Genomic DNA, 20,073 nt, shown 5'->3' on the forward strand with positions numbered 1-20,073 from the left:
TTTAAGCCTCGTAACCCTAACCCTAGAGCCAGTTGTGCGCATGCGTTGGTAGAACCGCGGGAAGTTGTAACTTTTGCCGGCGGATGTTTTGGTTGTAGAAAGTGAAAAGGGAAAGTTTGGGATTTAAAGTGACCCCCTACACACATTCCTGCGCCATTCTCACCTGGGAACGGGCACAGTTCGGCTGCTCCTGGCACAGCTGTGTGGCGGCTCCCCTTTGCCACCAGGCAGGATGGCTCAGCCATCCACCAGCACCCCGAAAAAAGGCAGGGGGACGTCTTGGTCTCATACTGAGATGGCTGACATTATAGCTATATGGTCCCAGAAACTGGAGTAACTGCAGAAACTGGAGCAGTCCTACCTGAATGCTGACACATATTGAGAAGTGGAAGAAGCCATGAGAGCTGCTGCACCGGTACACCAGAATTGCTACGCCGCTAATTTAAGTTGCCCATTTAAAAGCTCCGTCGCATAGTGAGTTGGGGTCTTGGAACATGCGCAGTTTGCAGTCAGGCTTTAATTGCAACGTCCGCTGCCATGCAGCTGTGGAAGCTGAGGCACAGCTGCAGCGCATTTTAAGCCTCGTAACCCTAACCCTAACCCTAACCCTAACCCTAGAGCAACATGTACGCATGCGCTGCTTGGAAAGTTTGCACTTTAAAGTGCCCCCCTACACACATTCCTCTGCCATTTTCACCTAACAATAAAAAACGCTAAAACTGTAAATATTGACATATGTACAAGGGAGGTGAGGGGAGATGGCAGGGGGACAGCGGTGGCAGCGGAGACAGCTGTGGCTGCGCATTGCAGATTCAGCAGGAGCGCGGGGACCAAAGGAGAGGAGGCATCTATGATGCTGCTGACACTGGCAAAGTGCAAACGGACAAGGATGCCAACACCAGCTGATCACCAGCTGGCAGGAGACCACCATTGTTTTAAAGGGGCTTGGGCACTTTAAATGTGCCCATAGGCTTTCTGCCGCCGCTGCTTAGCCCTGCGCAGCTGCGCATTCGCCAGCCGGCAAAGGAAAAAAAAAAGAGACCCCGGAGCTTGAATGTGCCCAAGACCTTTTGATGCCCTCTAAACTTGCCCCCAAAGGCAAAGGGCAACTAGAGAGGGCCTGGGATCAAGGGGCAGGGAGCACTGACAAGGCACTAGGTCCCATGATGTCCCATAAAGACATCATTTCGCCTCCCAGGGCATGTGTTCCCTCCCAGCCCTATCTACTCTATTCTACCCTTCCTGTTCTCTCCTCCCACCATGCCTGGCTCACTGGTCCCCAAACCAGCAATGTCCAAACTCTGTCCTTCCAGGCGTTTGGACTTCATCTCCCAGAATCCCCAGCCACCTTGCCCTGTGGTCTGGGATTCTGGGAGATGAAGTCCAAACGCCTGGAAGGACAGAGTTTGGACATTGCTACCTCACACCACTCCTGCCTAGCTTTAAAGTCACAGGGAAAAAGTTTAAAGGGGCTTGGGCGCTTTAAATGCGCAGACAGGCTTTCTGCCGCCACTGCTTAGCGCTGCAGCTGCGAAGCTGCGCACTTCTCATGCGGCAAAAGAAAAAAAAAAGCCGCGGTTTGGGCCGCCCGTGAGGAAGCTGCCTCTCTTTTTGCAGCGTCCTCCGAGGTGGCGGTTTGGAAACTCTGGGTCCGAAATGGACCCAGGTGAGGCGTCTTCACTGCCCCCCCGTGTGGAAGCTCCAACACCTGAAGCACGCCCCCGGGGCGGGCCGTCTGGAGGCTCCGCATTCAGCAGAATACACCTCCAAGACGTCCTCCCCTGCCCGTCTGTAACCCGCCTAAGTGATTGTGCTGAGAAAAAGCACCAGAAAGTACAAATAACAAGGATAGGCTATTATTACAACTGCATGGCAAAGGATAAGTATCTATGGGGCTGGATTGGGAATAGTTCACGAAAGTGACCAGAGTTATGAAGTTATATAGCATAATGTAATGAAAACAATGAAAATATGTTTAATATGAATGAGTTCTGAAATCTGAAGATTGGATGTCCATATTCTGGGACACAGACTTGCTTCCAGATTCATATTATTAGCAGGAAGATCAAATGAGCTAAACAGGAATTAAAATATATTCCAGTCACAGCACTGTAAGTTTCATATACCATCAGTATACGAATGGCACAGAAAGTCAGAATGGCAAGACATACCTTCTAAACGTTTATAATTCGAGTTTAACTGTTAAAACCAGATCAGTAATAATTTCCAACAGCTTTCTAATTAGTCTCAATACCAAACATATGTCTCAACAATATGTATCTATGATGGCTTACTGAAAAAATACAGGTGTTCTGAAACCTGTAACATTAATATAATTTTAAGAAGCTTTTTAGAAGACACATTTTCATGTGAGTTTATTCTTTTCCTCATCCAGTTGAAGAAGGCACATTACTAGATTTCATTATGTTTGGATTTCATAGTGAATAGGATCTTTAGGTCTTTTCCTGCCTTTAATAGATGCTCAGCCATCTCAGTAGGGGGCCACTAATGAACGTGAGTTCTTGTCTTCAGAATAGCCAACAAAAAATGAAAGCAGCTTTTCAAAAATGGAAATAATATGATACGTGTCAAACCTGTGTCCTGAATGGAACAGAAGAAAGCAGAACTGTCCTGGCCACTATTCCCACTGCCCCCGCCCTGCTCTTCACCTCCAATCTATTTGAAGCCACTTTTGGAGCAGAGCTTTGTGTGACAAAAATGGATGTCTGCCACTCTCTGCGCTACCAAAGGCAAAACCAAACAACTGCTGCGTCATTGTTCTTTTCTCTCAGCATGCTTGCTTCACCTCTCTTTTGGAGCCAGTTGGCTGCTGCTGTGATTTCCAGGTAACATTCATTCCAAATGCACCAGCTCTGTCTTTGAATGAACCATGTAACTGGATAGTGTTTTCCCATTGATGTTGGCAGAATGAAAATCAAATAGTTACTTTCTTCATGGCAGACTCCAGAGACAAACCACAATAATGTGAAACAATCACACCGTTTCACTGCTGCATTTCAGTAGCATTTATATTATGATATTAAAGGACAGTCTTCCATTTTTAAACTATTAAGAAAGAGAGAGATGAAGTTTTGCAAACTTTTGTATCTGATAAGATAATGCCAGTGACAATTTTAGAGCTGACATAAAAATGACAGAGATAAAACCTCTCTTCAAGAGAAGAGAGGTTTCAGTGGTGGTGGTGAGGGATTCACAGCACCATTTCAAGACAGAATAAATTTGAACATATCAAAATATTAGAAAAGAGCAGTGCATTTTAAGAGTAACTATGGATGCTTATCTTTCTCCCATCTCACAGTAACTGTAATTATGGAGATAATGGTATGTGATCTAAAAATTGCTTAAACAGCACATCTGATCAGTTCAGCATCACCTTGGGTGCTCCAGTTATAATGGGGATGCTCAGGAGAATAAGATTCCATTTGGGTTTTCAATCTCCACAAAATTATCAGGTGAAAAGAGAGAAACAAAACACAGGAGACATGTATGCTTCCTGGTATCTTCATATTAACATGTCACCTGAAACCTTTCTGAGGCTTACTTCTGTTTGGCAGTCCCAACTAAAGTAGATACACACTGAATCAATTGCTGAATGATTATGGTGGTGTACAGACTGCCCCTTTGGGGCGGCCTGCACCCGCCCCTTTCCCCGATGGATTGGGGCCTCAGCTACCACAGTGGCAGCCCCGGAGGCCCTGATCTGCCACTTTTCCTGACCTCGGGGAAGCGGCAAAAGGCCGCTTCCCCGCGGCCTGGAAAGGGGTGTCCTTGGGCTTCATGCCCCATGGACACGCCAACAGCGGCGGGGAAAGGGGTCACTCGGCCCCTTTCTCTCTGTATTGCTGGCACGGCTGTTTAAATGCCACACCAGCAATACGCACGGCCGAAGGAGCTCCTCTATTATTCAGGGTCTGCTGTAAGGGAATCAAAACCGATAAGACAAATGAGATGATATAAACATTGCTTCATTTTTTGAAACTCCACAAATTAGCTTCCTGACTCTACCCTGGATAGCTTTGAAACAATTCTCCCTTGAAATTCATTTTGTTTTTATATTGTTTTGATTAAAACCAATTACCCTTCGCAACATTGGCCAACAAGCAGTGTACTGGCACCGATACTAGGGTTAGGGATTGTGCGGCAACCACAGAATCCCTAACCCTAGTATGCAGTGGCGGCGTAACAATGGCGATGTCCCATCCATACAATGGAAGCGCCGCCTGGTGCACTTGCGATGTCATTGTGGCATCCAAAAAAGAACTCAGAAATACCGGGATCTTTTTCCTCTGCAGTGATGGCACACTGTTTGGGGGCTGTGCCATCCCTGTGGAGGAAAATAGGCCGCCGACAAGCTGCCCTTTTAGGGCAGTCTGTCCCGGGCCATTGTTTTACTTAGTTACTGATAAGCCTGGAGCCAGCATCATGTAGTGATTTGATCAGGATTCTGGGAAACTAGGGTCTGAGTCCCCTTAACCACAGCAAGTTTTTACCAACCATCTAAATGATCTGCAGTGCCAATAATGTGTAAAGCTATTGAAAATGACATGAAGTAGGTTTTTTTTTGTTTTGTTAAATGAACATGTATTTCAAAGGAGGCAGATTTTTTTTTAGTTCATTTATCTTAGTCCCTTCCCTCACCACTCTTTTTCTGTTGTGGCTATAAGAAGTCCATAAACATCTGTTTCCCATTTCAACTAACCAAGGTTTGTTGTGATGCCTGAATTGGAAACAGCACCTAGTTTTAACTATTTTATCTGAACAAGCCAAGATCTATAATCTCTTTTAAAGCTGGTTTGTTTGCACACATCACACTTAAAACTAATTATACAACAGCTTCTGACAGTTGACATAACATCTGCAGTGAAAATTGAAGCAAATGGTTTTTATCTCTTTTACTGGACCATCTCAGAAGATCAGAAAGGAGGAGAGAAGCAACCTCATTATAGTTAATGGTAATGTTTATAATATTACTGTCTTTTTAAAAAGAGCTTGGAACATTAATTAAGAAAGCAACTTCTTATTTCTTATCCAATGTCATGATCAGATGACTAACATTACAGTCTCTATGCTTGAAGCTCATTTTGTTGCATGTTCCAAACATTGTTACTATTGCTCCTGTTTTTGTATTTTTTGAGGTAAGACCCCTCCAAGGCCTTCACAAGTATAGTGGGCCCTGCAGCAAACATCTCTACATGCCACTGTAAACTAAGCTCTTTACTTTTTCCTTAAACCAAAATACCAGTCACATGGGACCTATCCAATTTTTTTGTGAAGCTTAAAAGTGGAAAGCCTCCTGGAAGTGCCAATGGTAGAATCAGGAGTTCCACAGAGCTATATCTGTAAAACACCCTAAAGCTATGCTGTTCAAGTACTATAGCTTTAGGAAGTTCTAACTGTGCACCTTTAGGTACTCCCAGAAATTCCTCCCCAGAGCACTATTAGTTTTAGAAGGAACTGTCATGGGTGGCTTGGATTTTGATTTGGAGAATGAGGCCTCAATTTTCAACATCAAGGATGCTTGCTTCAAACCATAATGTTTGGCAATCATTACAATTACAAGGAACTAGTACACTGTTACGGTTTAATATGTTATTGCTGATCTCTATGTGGGAACTAAGACTACTGCTATCTTTATAAAAGCAAACTGTGTGTCTTGTGAGTGTGCTACGGTCATTTGTGAGCCATTTACTGATAAACTATATCAATCTCTTTTTAGTCTGAAAGATCTTGAAGTTCTTGAAGTGACTAAACACTAATAAACAATGAATGATTATAACATATTTGCAATCTGCCTACTTTAGGCATAAGAAACAATAATAAAGACATGTCTTTTTATTAAATGCACAATGTTTTTATTATGAACTTCACAAGGTACACAAACATTTAATTTAAATTAGTTTATATTAACATTAATTAATGCATATATATTTTCATAGGTTTTTACGTTCTTCATGAGGCCATCCAATTGCCCAGTTAATAGGAGCTTGTAAAGGCAGTTTTCAAAACGTTCTGTCTATTGTCCCTCAGAGTTATGCTGCTGCTGCCTTCTCAAGCTCAGGAGAGGTTGGTGCATTTTCTGTTGGAAAAGTAAAGTCCACCATCAATACATTACTAGAAAAATTCAAAGTAATATGAGGATTAAAGATCCTCTTATGAAATGAACATATTAATAACACATCATAAATCCAAGGCCTTATTCCAATTGCTAATTCTAACTGAAATAGACTCACCAAATCAACTGCTGAATGGTAAATCAAAATATAGGGAAAGCACATTGATTCAGTGGATCTACTCTATTTGGAACTGATAACTGGATTTGTGTCCAAATGATTAGATAGACAGATATATGATTTTAAAAAGCTATTGTAGGATTCTCATTTTCACCATTCCCTTTATAAGCAGAGTAAATAATATTTTGTCACTCTTTTCCGAGTTTTATTCACACTGTTTTTCATGGTCACCTGGCATCCAAACTGGAGTAGAATTAGTCCTGTACTTAACAGTTAATTCAACTACAGTTGTACTGGTTCAACTGAAAATAAAACCCCTAGGTATTATTGTACTCTAGAGGTGAAGCAATCAGGAAGATCTGCTGTATCTGATAAGTATGCTCACTGAGCTCAATACCATTCCAAGCATCTAATTCATGATATTTCATACTTGAACCAGTGCTACCTGATATCTGATAACTATCCTTGCTTAGAAGTTACCACTGTCATGAGGGAGTCTGGAGAAAAAAATGCTTATGCCTTTTGGATCAATTCCATTAAGTACTGCAGCACTGGGGACTCCATTTCTCATGTTTCCTGATAGCACCTGACTCTTCTGAGTGATCAAACAAACAAACAAACAAACACACACACACAAACAAACAAACAATAAATCCATGAGCTTTAAGGCCTCAAAGCCTCTGTAATTGTTGATGTCCTCCAAAACAGTATTCTCCATTGCCACATAATGGCACTTAGTTGCAATTAGTTATCTGACTAAGTTTTAAGAAGGGGGGAAATTAATGAGAATGATATGTAGCAGTTAGATTTTAATTTATACCCTGAAAAGCCAGGAGCCAGAAACATCACAATCTCTTTCCTAGCTATTATTGCATGGAATAAAGTGATCTACCCCTTATCAACTTCTTATAATAAAGAGCACAGTTCAAGATTGATAATTTAGGACTAATGCTTTTTAGTTAGATTCTGGAAACAAGACATCGTTGGTCATTGTTAAGAAAGGTGGAAAAATCAATCTGTAATTGTAGGTCTTACCAGCTCATTTTCTAAGTGGGTGGGGTGTTTCACCCTGCTACTATTGTGTAAACTGAATGTCCGCTTATGCTACAAGCTAATGGCAGTAGTATGTGTGATGCCCAAAACTAAACCCATTGGATGAAATATTTGCTGTATGTGTTTTTTGTTGCTGCTACAGTTTTCTAATTTAACTAACCTGTAATACAGTTGTCTGCTGATGACCAGGAATGAAAAAAATCAATGTCATTTACAGCCAGCTCTTGATTTGGCATCAGACCTTCATTTCTTTTTTCTCCATTGTTGTCTCCACAGATTCCACAGGTGTTACCTTTCATCTTTGGGGCAACTGTAACCTGCACAGATAATAGATCTTTGCTATAGATATTCATGATTTTCCCAATTGTACAATGTAATACATTAAAGGAAAGAAGCAGAAGATTCTAGTACAAAAGGAACAAACTGGTGGACTTACTCTCAGTAGGTTACCATTATATGTCACATTCACTAAACCGTACTCTGGAGCTTCAATGGCAACAGTGGTATTATTTCTGTAAATTTTAATTTTTGCTGCAAAGAGATGGGATAGTTTAGAATGGTTTGCTTAATTCTAAAACAATAATACTTTTCAACAGAACACCCAAAAACGCAGAAATTTTATTTATATATACATTATATACATTTCTTCATGCTTTGAGATTGGTCAACAAAATGGGGACAGTGGCACAATTGTACTTTCCCCCACTAGATATCTAAGATGCTTTGAGATTGCATCATGACAGCTTCCACTAAATTCACTGTCCAAATCTGTCCATCCAGTTAGTAGGCATAATGCTCAACTTACACAGCAGGAGTCACAGCTTTATTGATTCACTGTACACTATAATTTTAAAATTACATTCTTGTGTTCTTAAAGGAAGGCCTTTCAATAAAATTTTGGGGGAAAATCCCATTCTTTGTCACTGAGATTTGCTGTTCATTCCAGCTAGAGTAGGCCAACACAAGCAATTTAAAATCTATGGTAACTGAAGAAGAAAATATGATGTAAGATTTAATACCTGCAGAATCTTCATGCATCAATTTGTCCACTAGTACTGCTTTCTCATTACATAGCACAACGATTGCATCCAATGAAGGTAAGACTTTGATATAACTTAGATGATGAGAAAAAAAAGTAAAAGGTGTATTTTGTTAGAAGGATGACGAACAAAAATCTTGATGTTAATGATTAGCTTGTGTCCACCCTGCCATCACAACTTCCACTAAAAACCTATAGTAATGATCTTTGAACTGCTCCTTCTGCCATTGCTGCAGCCTGACCTGAGTGGACAATATCATGATATGCTAAAGTACTCACAGCATGAGAATCTGATCTCATACAAATTAAAGAAAGCAACTGAATCTTATGCAGACTGGATTCTGTAACTCAGTTGTGCATTATTGCAAAGCCAGTGGAGGTCTACTAGTATGGACAGGCAATACAACTGATTTCTAGCAACAGGCCATGTTACATGTCTTTTTTGATATAGTTGCCATTACTAATGTTACCTCTTTATGCCTACTGGGAAACCCTTCCCTCCTTTTTAGATAATAGTGGTGTCCATTCATCTATTTTGACATATTTCTATCTAACACTGTCAAGTTTTAATATAAGTTCACAAAGACTATGCTATTAAAATACGATGAAAAACTCGGCTCAGCTGGCTAGCTGGAAAGCAAACAGCCAGATGGAGCTGAAGGAAGATGCCTTTCATTGATACAATCTGAAGAAGAGAATAAAGATCTTGAAAACCATGCAGAAAATGTAGATGTATTCCAGTTCCATGTCAGGAATCTGGCAAGAGCTTAAACTCTAAGAGACCCCCAGAAGGCCTTGTAACATGCTGTGCTGTGGTCTGCTAGAACAGAGTGATACTCCTCACTGTGTTACTCAGAATGAGAGAGACCAGCACATTTTCTATGAAGCCTTTGGGACAACCCCCTCAGCCCAATGTCCTACTCCATCTAAACCTAATAGGTTTAATAGCTGGGGCTAACAATTATATTTAGGCTATAGAAAATAGCAACACTTTAAATAATCATTTTGAAATTGTCCTGAGAAAACAAATGGAAATAAAGTCTAATACCTATTTTCATCAGAAAAGTATTTACACTTGTTAAAACTTACACAGTAGTCAAATTGAGGTGAATCTCTCTTGGAAGTTTAGGATTGGACCTGCTTGTCCATAAACGGAATTTTGGTTTATAATTGGCATTTTTGTTGCAGTCTTGTACAACTAGTAGGTCACAATCTTGGTTTCTGAGGGTAGTGTTGAATATCTTGTCATCAAAGGTTACGACCCTCTCTTCACCCACCTCACATACAGCTGAGAAGATAATAAACACCATCAGTGTCAGATTCAACAATGAACATAGGCCTAGTCATCTAGTTGCTACTCATGTAAAAAGTCTAAAAATATTTTCTCTCCTTGGACTTAGGTTTCATTCCTTCAGTGGTGTTGAATCTGTGGATTTGCAAGATCTCATGTTTTGTTCAGTAGTGAATCACAGCAGCTATAGACAAGCAAGAAAGCCACACAAAGGTTTAAACACCTTATATTAAGTCTCATGGTAATATTTACATCTGACCAGACATGCATAAGACTGCACTTTCAAAGTATTAAAGCTGAAAATAGAGGTTTGGATTCAGTCTTAGTCATGTTTAGAGTAGATGCACTGAAATCAGTTGGGCTTAAATTATTTATGTTTTCAACGGGTCTGAAGTCTACTTGAAGGACAAGTAAGGCTGGATTTAATCTCAGATGAATGCAGAGATGATTCTACTGTAAACTAAGGGACACCTAAAGTTCATAAATCCCAATACTGGTGTGGTGTAAAATCAGTATTCATTTACCTTGATCTCCTTTGGCTAACCATGAAGCTAAATCTAAAATGTTGAAGGTTATTTGAGGAGGCTGGTAATATTCAATTGGAACAACTGGGAGAATAAATGGAGAACAGAGACCATCCTTGTAAAAGGTTTCCTAGAAAGCAAATATTGAATGTGTTAAGATCAATGTGGCTAAAGACAAAAGCTTGGATCTTGACTGAATGTTTATCAAAAAGACTAATGTATAAACAGTATTTAAATTTTTGGAGCTCACAGTTTTAAACATTAAACTACTTTAAATGAACCCAGTCTAAATGCAACAAAAACCCAAGAAAATTCATTTTTTTCCAAAAATGTCATCAACTGTCCATGAACATAAGGTCTGCCTCAAACCTTTGGAAAAATATATCTTTCCATTTCTGACAAGATTTCTACCTTAATCAAGGCACATAACCACAAGTAAAAAAATAAACACTTTCAACATTTCCAAGAATAATCAAGGATTTTTAAGTGAAGCAGCTGGAAGAACTACTAATATGTAACAGGTGAGGAGAACTTTTATATTTTGAAGTATTTTGGTCTACTGATCCCTCAACAATCATCCAACATAACTCATGGCAAAGGACCATGTGAGCTATAATCCAAAACGCATGTAGGATCAAGGGATCCCAACCCATGAAACATATGAGAAGGACAGGATAAAGACTATGTGGCCTATCATGTACTTTTTAGTGCCTTCAGAAAAAGGTCCTGAGAAGTAAAACACTCCTCTTCCCTGCTTAAAAACAAACATCTGCTATAACAGAGGTGGGAATTATGCATCCCTCCAAATGTTGTACAACTGCAACTGCCAGCAAGCCTTCTCATTGGCTGTACTGGCTAGGGCTGATAGGAGTTGTATTTTAACAACATTTGGAAGTCTGTGCAATTGCCAGACTTCCTCTACAGAAAGTGAAGCATTTCTACACTGATTACCAGCACCATGAAGAAAAGTGAAGCAGAAGGGAGCTACAAATATTAAAATTATAGGAAAAATGATAATTATGGCGGGGTACAGACCGCCCAAAAAGGGCGCCTGGTTTTGCTCCACAGGGAAGCCGCGGCCTCCAGACCGCGGGACTTTCCTGTGGAACAAAAATAACCCCCCAAAAGCGGGTTCTTCTTGTGGCACCATAATGATGCTGCAGTGCATCAATGGCGCACTCGCAACATCATTATGGCAGTGTGACGTGTGGACGCTAGGCATCTGTTGCGTCAAAATGGCGGCGCCCATCTATACAGGGCATCACCATTTTGACATACGGAAGACATGCTAGGGTTGCGGGGCGTCTGTAAGAGACGCCCCGAGGCAACCTTAGCATGTCGCCAGGATGTGCTATGGCGCCGGTCTGTACTGGGCCTATATGATGCCTTTTAGCCATATAGAAATACACTTGTCCCTCCATATTCACTAGGGTTAGGGGCACAAGACCCCTGTGAATATGGAAAAACTGCAAATAACAAAAACACCATGTTTCTACCTGAGAGGACACCTCTCTAAGAATCTCTAGGTCCTCCAGTGCAACTCTATTGTCAACGTTCAACAGACAAAGACCATAAAACTGTACTGGAGGAGCTAGAAAGAGTGTTCTCTCTAGGAATCTCTAGGTCTTTCAGTGCAACTTTTATTTAAAGTTGACCATAGAGTTGCACTGGAGGAGCTACAAAGGCCTAATAGAGTGTTCTCTCTAGGAATCTCTAGGTCTTTCAGTGCAACTTTTAAAGTTGGCCATAGAGTTGCACTGGAGGACCTAGGTATTCCTAGAAAACATATTAATAAAATCCGTGAATAATCAAATCTGCAAATATCAAATCTGCAAATATGGAGGGATGAATGTACACTCAAAATTGAGCAGAATTGTATGCACTTTGTGTGCACTATAAATGTATGCTAGTGGACTTAAACTGGGTATGACCATTGTACAACTGACAACACAGTTGGTACAATAGGTCTGTGATCACCTGTTTCACAATGGTCAACAATCTTCTGCCCTTCCTAGTCAAATATGAGAGTTCACCTTACATAAATGTCTGTACTTTCTGATTTCACAGGATGCACAACTACTTGAGCAAAAGTCCTTACTGTAGCTTAACATATATACTGCTTATTTATCTTCCATTTAATCATCTGAAGCCCAAAATCATACCATACCATTTTTTTAAAGAAGGAATATTGAGCACATACCCCAGGAATTTTAAGGATCATAGCAGTTGTATATGGAGATGAAGCAATCATTCTCAGCATCACCTCACGGGAAGGATTTTTCTGATAAAGTGCTGAAAAGCCTGAAACATAGGCAATACCAGGAAGGAATTCCATAACCCTTGATGAAATCAAGATATGAATAAGATAATTTGGTCAAATTATTTCAGACCTCAAAGTCCAGCAATTAGGATAATGATAAAGTTTGTGGTTGGTATACCGAGAAGCATGTTCCTTGAATAAGGTTGGAAGCTTGGTCCACTTCATGTTCATTTGCAAGGCAGCATGTCTTGCAACTTGGCCTCTGGAAACCTTCATTTCAATTCTGTAATCCCGGCATTCATTACCCCAGCTCATGTAATTCTTTTGTAGGAAGTAAAACAAATACATTAATGTTATAGGAATGAAAGCTAATTACCTGCATGGATTAATGCACAACTGCAATGGTAGTCATTAACATAACACTAACGTAATGAATCCTGTTGGTAATCTGAACTAGAGTAGACTGGGGATGTAAAACTACATATTTTATTTTTGTGAACAAGAATGTATAACCAAACAATTTTTTCTTTCCATTGTACTGTCTTCAAAGATTATTTACATTTCAGGATTTATTCTGCAAAAATCAATATGTGGGGTCTCTTCTGCTCCAAAAAACAAGATTTTCTGAGCATAAATTCTGTTTTATCTGCAGAAATTAATGCTTTATGCAGTGAAAACATTTATATGCAGAAAATATCATTTTCTCTGCCCTCCCCCCATGTGGAATAAACCTTGAATTGTGATGATTTGTGTCCCTCCAGGATTTTATTTATCAGGGTTGCTTGAAACATGGGAACCCCCCCTTTTTTTTGGGGAATTAGAGTATTTATGAAAATTCTTTCCATCCTTAGAGTAAATTCATGGAATCAGCTGTTGAATTCCGAGTCAACATTTAGGTAAATCCAATTGATCCAATAGATCTACTCTAGCTTTGTCTACCAATTGGCTTTGGAGGTGTTGCTGAAAATTCATTTCACATTGCAAAAATGAAACAAAAATAAACAAAAAACATAAATGAAAACCAACATCTTTACCTGGAATCTGTAAGGTAACATCTGGCTATCAAAACAGGCCCTCCACTTAGTTTTGGCAAGCTCTGTTGCAACCATTTTGCTGTGGATTTTGTAGATGTCATAATTCATGTACATTGACAATTTGTAGCCCTGATCTTTGTTGTCACGCCTAAGTGCCTGAGCCACAACAGTGAAGTAAGGCAGAAGTTCATTCTCATGATTTTCAGTCTGAAAAACAAGCAAGCAAAGGACACTGTTTCAACGTTTGTTGTGATCAATTGCTTCATTACCTCCCTCTCAGAACTATACAAGAGCTAACACAATGAAGCTGATGACTTATAGAAAGGTAGCTTTTAATCTCCTTTAATCTTTGCAGAGGTTTTAAAGAGCTCTTACTCTGCGTCGGCACATTAGATGTTACAAGGACTTTAAATGAACCCAGTCTAAATGCAACAAAAACTCAAGAAAAATCCATATTCCTCCAAAAATGTCATTAACTGTGCATGAACATAAGGTCTGCCCCAAACCTTTGGAAAAATATATCTTTCCATTTCTGTCAAGATTTCTACCTTAATCAAGGCACATATCCACTCATCAGCCTGTTTCTGAGTTACTAGATATGGCTGGACTTTAGACACATGGCTTTGATTGCTATGGAAGCAATGATAACCAGGTTGCTTTAAGAACCCCTATAATTGCAGTCAATTGTATTTCTATGCAATCATATTTTAAAAGCTTTTAATATTTAGGAGAGGTTCAGACGAGATTGACAATAAAGAATTAGTATTTATGTAAATGTCAAAATCCTCTTTGACCATGTTCATTCCTTTGATTGGGCATTTCCATGTGGATGATTCAGAGGTGCTTTAGAAATGCTAACAACTGCACAGAGTACAGACACTTGTTAGAAATTTTCCTTAATATTTACTTGAAAACATTTTCAGGGAAATAGTCTTCCTATTTTTTAAAAAAACTTTGATGAAATCATTTGAGCATTTTTGCACAGATGGAATTGGGTTCATATTAGTCCTCTGCTATTTGCATTTTGAAAACATTTTCCATTCTGAAAACATGTTGCAAGATGTATTTGCTATATTTGATCACATGGTTTTAAGACTCCACATTGAGTTGCCAACTTGTTTCTGAAAATCCAACATTGCGCTAGTGTCCAACCACTATCAGGAAGGGAGGAGATGCTGAGAGGTCAGGAGTTGATCCACTTGCTGGATCTCCTTGGGTGCAGTTCCAGGTTTGAAAATTAGTTTCTTCTCATTTTGAAAAAGGAAATGCTGTTTTGGAGCTAGAATAGGCTAGGTTGAGGGATAGACTGCATGTGACCAATTCACATGGAAACTTATGGGGGTGCAATTAACCACTTTATTTTTAGTGCCTGGCCCAGGGGTACAAGATCTAGGTAGTCTCTGGTGTTATAGGTTGAATCTTCCTTATCCAAAATGCTAGGAACCAGAAGTGTTTCAGATTTCATTCTTTTCTTTTTTCTTTTTTTCTTTTTTTTTTTGGGGGGGGGGGGGAGAATTTAGAAAGTCTGTATTTCCATATACATACATAAAGATATCTTGGAGATGAGCTATAAATCCAAACACAAAATTCCTTTATGTTTCATATACACTTTATACACAGCCTGAATGTAATGTTATGCAATATTTTAAAAATAATTTTGTACATGAAACAAAGGTTTTGTACACTGAATCATCAGAAAGCCAAGGTGTCACTATCTTAGCCACCCATAAAAAAGTTTTAGTTTTTGGAATAGCTCTGGTTTTGGAATTCTGGAAAGGGGTGATTTAACCTATATTACAACATAATGTATATGTGAAGTTACAATTCCTTCTAAAGCCATAGCTTCCTTATGATTTTATTTACATTATCATAGGGCTGGCAAGGACAGCATGAGTCCAACTTCATTTTCTTTTCATTGTTAACTGACCACAAGTTGGCTTTAAATTTACAGCAATCCTACCAGTGAGAAAAACCAAGAGCCCTGCTGATCAGTAGTTTTGTTAAGGTATTGCAAAAACAGGGCTGTGGTTTTCTTGCTTGAGTCAATCCATGTATGTTGTGGTTGTAGTTTTCCTCCTTTCCTGCTGCCTTCAACTTTACTGAACATCTTTACTGAACATCCAAAGAAGAAAAGCCCACCATCCTGCAAGACCATCTGTTTCGCTGTTTGAGCATCTCTTATTATTACATTTAAAACATACCTGCTGGGAAGGTCTTGATTCACTGCTGCTGCTGCTGCTCTTTGTGTCACTGGGACGGCTGTTCTGTGATTCAGAGGAAGATGATGAACTGTCTGAGTCTTCCTGATTTGCAAAATCAAAGAGAGAAGGGGAGTGAGAACAACAGGAAGGAGAGTGAGAGCATTGTGGTCTACATGAAAATGTAAGGCAATATTTTTCTTTCTCTGTCTTGAATTCTTATTTTTCTAAAAAGATTTCAGAGTTACATTGGGAAGATATGACATCTCCATAGGCACTAGCAGAATGCTTCCTTCTTTTGGCACTCCAGCCCTGAAGAGAAAATAGCCGTATCTACTTCCAACATCTGAGATAAGGAAATCATGTTGGCATATCAATCCATCTACTACTTCCTAAGCAGCATCTAAAGTGATGCATCATCGCCTTTAGTATGAACTGTCAGATTCCCAGTCTTCCATTTTTTTGTGTGTGTATCAATAGGCATATTAGGAATGCAATTTTAAGAGGTGAAATTCTCCTTATTACACAATTCTGTGAGTTTTCAGGAGGCTATGCTGATTTTCCTACAGCAGAAAAACACCTGTTTCCTTTTTTTTTTAAGTGATGGGTTTTGTAAGATGATATTAATATTGGGGATGGTATTATGTCACGTGGATCCCATGCCGAGAATACCATATGGTTTGGGATTTGTCTTATCAGATTGGCAATATATGATGCTGGGTTCATTTCCAGATCAGAGGTCAACAATCAATAGACATATAATAGACATACATGCACAAGAACCCATATGACACTATTCTGATGCACAAGCAATTAGGAAAAATATTCATGTACTTGGTATGAAATATATGAAAACTGTACACTATAGCAGTATGGTACCTTGAGGCTTAATTTGCACTGCAGAAATATTGCGTTTTGACATTGTTTTAACTGCCATGGCTCAGTGAAATAGAATCATGGGATTTGTATTTTGTTGTGGCACCAGAGCTCTCTGACAGAGAAGACTAAAGAACTTGAAAAACTATAAATCCCAGAATTTGATAGATTAAGCCATGGCAGTTAAGGCAGTGTCAAACTGCATTCATTCTGCAGTATAGATTAAACTTTAGACTCCCACAATCCCTTACTACTGAATGGGCCTGATGGTACTTGCTGGTCAAAACATCTAGACAATCAAATGTACTTCCGAATTTTGCTGAGTAACGTATTATTATCAACTGGAAAATCTCAACAGACATAGCTAGCTCATTGTAAGTTATTTAGTTATTCTCACTTCTGTTTACCACAATTAATGGTTTTTAAAGTTTTACATACAGCAATTCAATACAAACTAAAATAAAAATTATAAACACAATCCAAAATGGAGTCTCAATTTTTTTCTTGCTCTGTTCCTTTTATATAGTTGTTCCTTTTATTTTATCTGAAATTTTATGATTCCACAATTTAGTTGTCTAATTAATTGATGTTACTGTTTTTTGTTCTTGCATAGCTTTTACAGCTAGTCCATTTGTCTTTTGCCAGCAAAAGCCTTAGAAGATTCCCTTCCTGAAGTCTGCTGAATGGTTGCTGAGGACACCTTATTTTTTGATTTTCATCCACAGATGCAATAAACAGGAGCCATATCATTAAAAGTTCACATAGGAGACTTTTATGTAAATTTGCCATTTGGCAACTTTGTTGATTAGGGAAAAAATGCTTCTCTTTCCATGATGATGATTGGAAAACCCTCAAAGTGCTACAATCTGAAGGGCAAGATTTAATGAGGAAACTGTGTATTCTTCCTATTGTGTGTGTGTGTGAGCATAATAAATATACGTTCATTATTGCTGTTGACTGGAAACAACTCTATTAAGAGAACCCTGTGCCCTGGTGGCAGAGTGGTTAAAATGCTAGTACTGTAGCCACAAGGTTGTGAGTTTGATCACAGGGCTCAAAAGTTGACTAAGCCTTCCATCCTTTCATAGGTTGGTAAAATGAATACCCAACTTGTTGGGGGCAATTAGCTTACAAATTGTAAAACCACTTAGAGAGTTCAATGATAGGTTATATAGAAATGTACATGATATTGTAAACCCTAGGTGAAAGAATCATCACTACCCTTTTAGTAGGGATAATTTGCTTTAAAGAAGGGCGAACGTATAAGACATAGTGTTATCCCCGCTTTCCTAAAGAAAGTCAGTGTGGTGTAGTAGTTTGAACAATGGACTGCAACTCTGGAGATCAGGGTTCAAATCCCAGGTCAGCCATGCAAACTCACTGGGTGACCTTGGGCAAGCTATACTCCTATTTTAATGGGGGGGGGTGGGGTTATTATGTATATATGGATATATTTTAGCCTGATTGCTTGGCAAAAAGCGGGATAAAAATTAAAAAAAAATATTTTATAATTTATTTTATTATACTCTCTCAGCCTCAGAGGATGGCAGTGGCAAACCCCTTTTGAAGAAAATTGGCAATAAAATGCCATGATGGGTTTGTTAATGAATGATGTGAGTTTCTGGTATGGAACCTACCTGGTTGGGATAGCTTTCTTTGAAGCTGAACACAGACCACTCTAGGCCTCGTATCTTCTGCAAAATTCCAAGAAGAAATGGTTACTCAAAGGAATTCTCACCAATATGTGGATGAACTGCATTTCAGTTGTGGTGGTTTTGAAGAAGAAACACTTACTGGAGGAGAAATGTCATCCAAACTTTGCCTGTCTTGCTTGTCATCAGACGGTCTCCTTCTTTTGCTTGACTGACTCTTGTCCCATTTTGTGTTCTGGTATCTTTGGGTCCTTCTCTTAGAATGTTGGTTGGATCTGCTTTCGCTGGTGCTTTGAGAGCTGCTGCTACTTTCCCTGCTCTCACTGTCCTGAGGGCTGCTCTCACTGCTGCTACTGTCGCTGTTACTGGAGCTGCTACTCCTGCTGTTTCTCTTACTTCTGTCGCTGCTCCTCTCTTGTTGTTGCTGTTGACTGCTGCTACTGCTGCTGCTGCTATGCTGAGGAGATAAAGGCTGCTTCCTTTTCTCAGAGGACTGTTCTTGGTTATGGTAATGCTTCTGACCAGGTTCCTGCTGCTCTTCTTCATGCTCATTAATGTCTTTTTCTGTATCCCTAGGCCATCTGGATGAGCTTTCAGAGCTGGAGTCTGATTCATCGCTGTTGCTTGTCGTTTCCTGATGGATATATCCAGAAAAAGTCTGTAATTCCTCCTCCAATTAAAATTTATTCTTGTTTAAAATATTTCCAAATGTGTAAGAGACCTTTACTATATCAGATGTACTTGTATAGCATGGAGGGTGCAAGATCTATCTATCTATCTATCTATCTATCTATCTATCTATCTATCTATCACCATCCAAAGATGTCGGAAAACTAAAACAAATTTGCACATGACTGTTATGCAGAATTAATGTACAATGAGAAATATTTTAATGTCAGACCCACAGAGTAATGGAAGATTGGAGGTTGTGTTGGCAATGGGGAACATTGGCGGGATACAGACCGCCGCTTTGAGGCGGTCTCCCGCCGGCGCCATTTGCTCCGCGCGGGAGCCGCAGCAGCCAAACCGCGCGGCTCCCGCGTGGAGCAAAAAAGAAGCTCCATTTTGGAGCTTCTTTTTGCGGCGCCTTTATGATGTCGCGAGGCGCCGCTGGCGCATTCGCGACGTCATAGGCATCGCGACACGTCTGGACGCTATGCGTCCAGTACGTAAACATGGCGGCCCCCATGTGGAAGGGGCGCCGCCATGTTGTACGTATTCTATACGTACTAGGGGGTGCGGAAGCACCGCCCCTTCCTAACCCTAGTACGTATAGAATACGTACTATATGGCGGTCTATATCCTGCTATAGATTTTTGTTATGTATAGAATCAGAACATATTTGTAGGTTGGACATTGCATTGTTTTTCATTCTCATTGGAAGTGGGAACTCATTAAAATAACTTTAAGATTCCAAAGAAAAACTGACTATGGCTTGGCAACATGAGATCTGGAAATGTCTATGGGACTTAGCACTATTAGCCATCTAATTTGTAATTAGGTCAGCATTACATTTCCAGTCTCTCTCTCCTTCATGCCAGATGATTAAAAGTAAATACTTTTGTACTTAGTACTTGGATGGGAGTACCACCAATGAATACCAGATGCTGTAGGCTATATTTCAGAGGGAGGAAATAGCAAATCACCTCTGAGTACTCCTTGCCTAAGAAAACCCTATGAATTACATGAAGTCAACAGGTGACTTGATGCACAAACCTGTGATTCTTTGAATCCATTATTATGCTCCCTCTGGTGGTACAAATGTGTCATGGGGCCACATGTGTCTAGCAATACTTTAAACAGTACTTTAAAATCAAAGATGGGGTGGGGGAGGCACTCCCTCTTTCTCAGGAACAACTCAATTCCAGAGGCTTGGATTGGTACAACCTTACACT

General features: G+C 39.7%; 1 protein-coding gene across 2 annotated transcripts in view; it reads right to left on the minus strand.

Moving 5' to 3' along the window:
• Nucleotides 1–5,850: 5,850 nt before the first annotated feature.
• The window catches only part of LOC121928734 (vitellogenin-1-like), a 52,692-nt gene continuing 38,469 nt past the window's right edge, over nt 5,851–20,073 (minus strand). For both annotated transcript variants that reach the window (XM_042463868.1, XM_042463867.1), the window contains exons 23-34: nt 18,321–18,812; nt 18,164–18,220; nt 15,654–15,755; nt 13,453–13,659; nt 12,597–12,739; nt 12,359–12,497; nt 10,159–10,288; nt 9,433–9,631; nt 8,324–8,418; nt 7,741–7,835; nt 7,465–7,621; nt 5,851–6,097 (exon numbers count right to left, since the gene is read on the minus strand). In XM_042463868.1, coding sequence (XP_042319802.1) covers nt 6,051–6,097; nt 7,465–7,621; nt 7,741–7,835; nt 8,324–8,418; nt 9,433–9,631; nt 10,159–10,288; nt 12,359–12,497; nt 12,597–12,739; nt 13,453–13,659; nt 15,654–15,755; nt 18,164–18,220; nt 18,321–18,812 — 1,863 coding nt within the window. In that variant the 3' untranslated portion in view covers nt 5,851–6,050. The remainder of the gene's footprint in view (nt 6,098–7,464; nt 7,622–7,740; nt 7,836–8,323; nt 8,419–9,432; nt 9,632–10,158; nt 10,289–12,358; nt 12,498–12,596; nt 12,740–13,452; nt 13,660–15,653; nt 15,756–18,163; nt 18,221–18,320; nt 18,813–20,073) is intronic.

This window comes from Sceloporus undulatus, chromosome 4 (genome assembly GCF_019175285.1).
Source record: "Sceloporus undulatus isolate JIND9_A2432 ecotype Alabama chromosome 4, SceUnd_v1.1, whole genome shotgun sequence".
Taxonomy (NCBI): Eukaryota; Metazoa; Chordata; class Lepidosauria; order Squamata; family Phrynosomatidae; genus Sceloporus; species Sceloporus undulatus.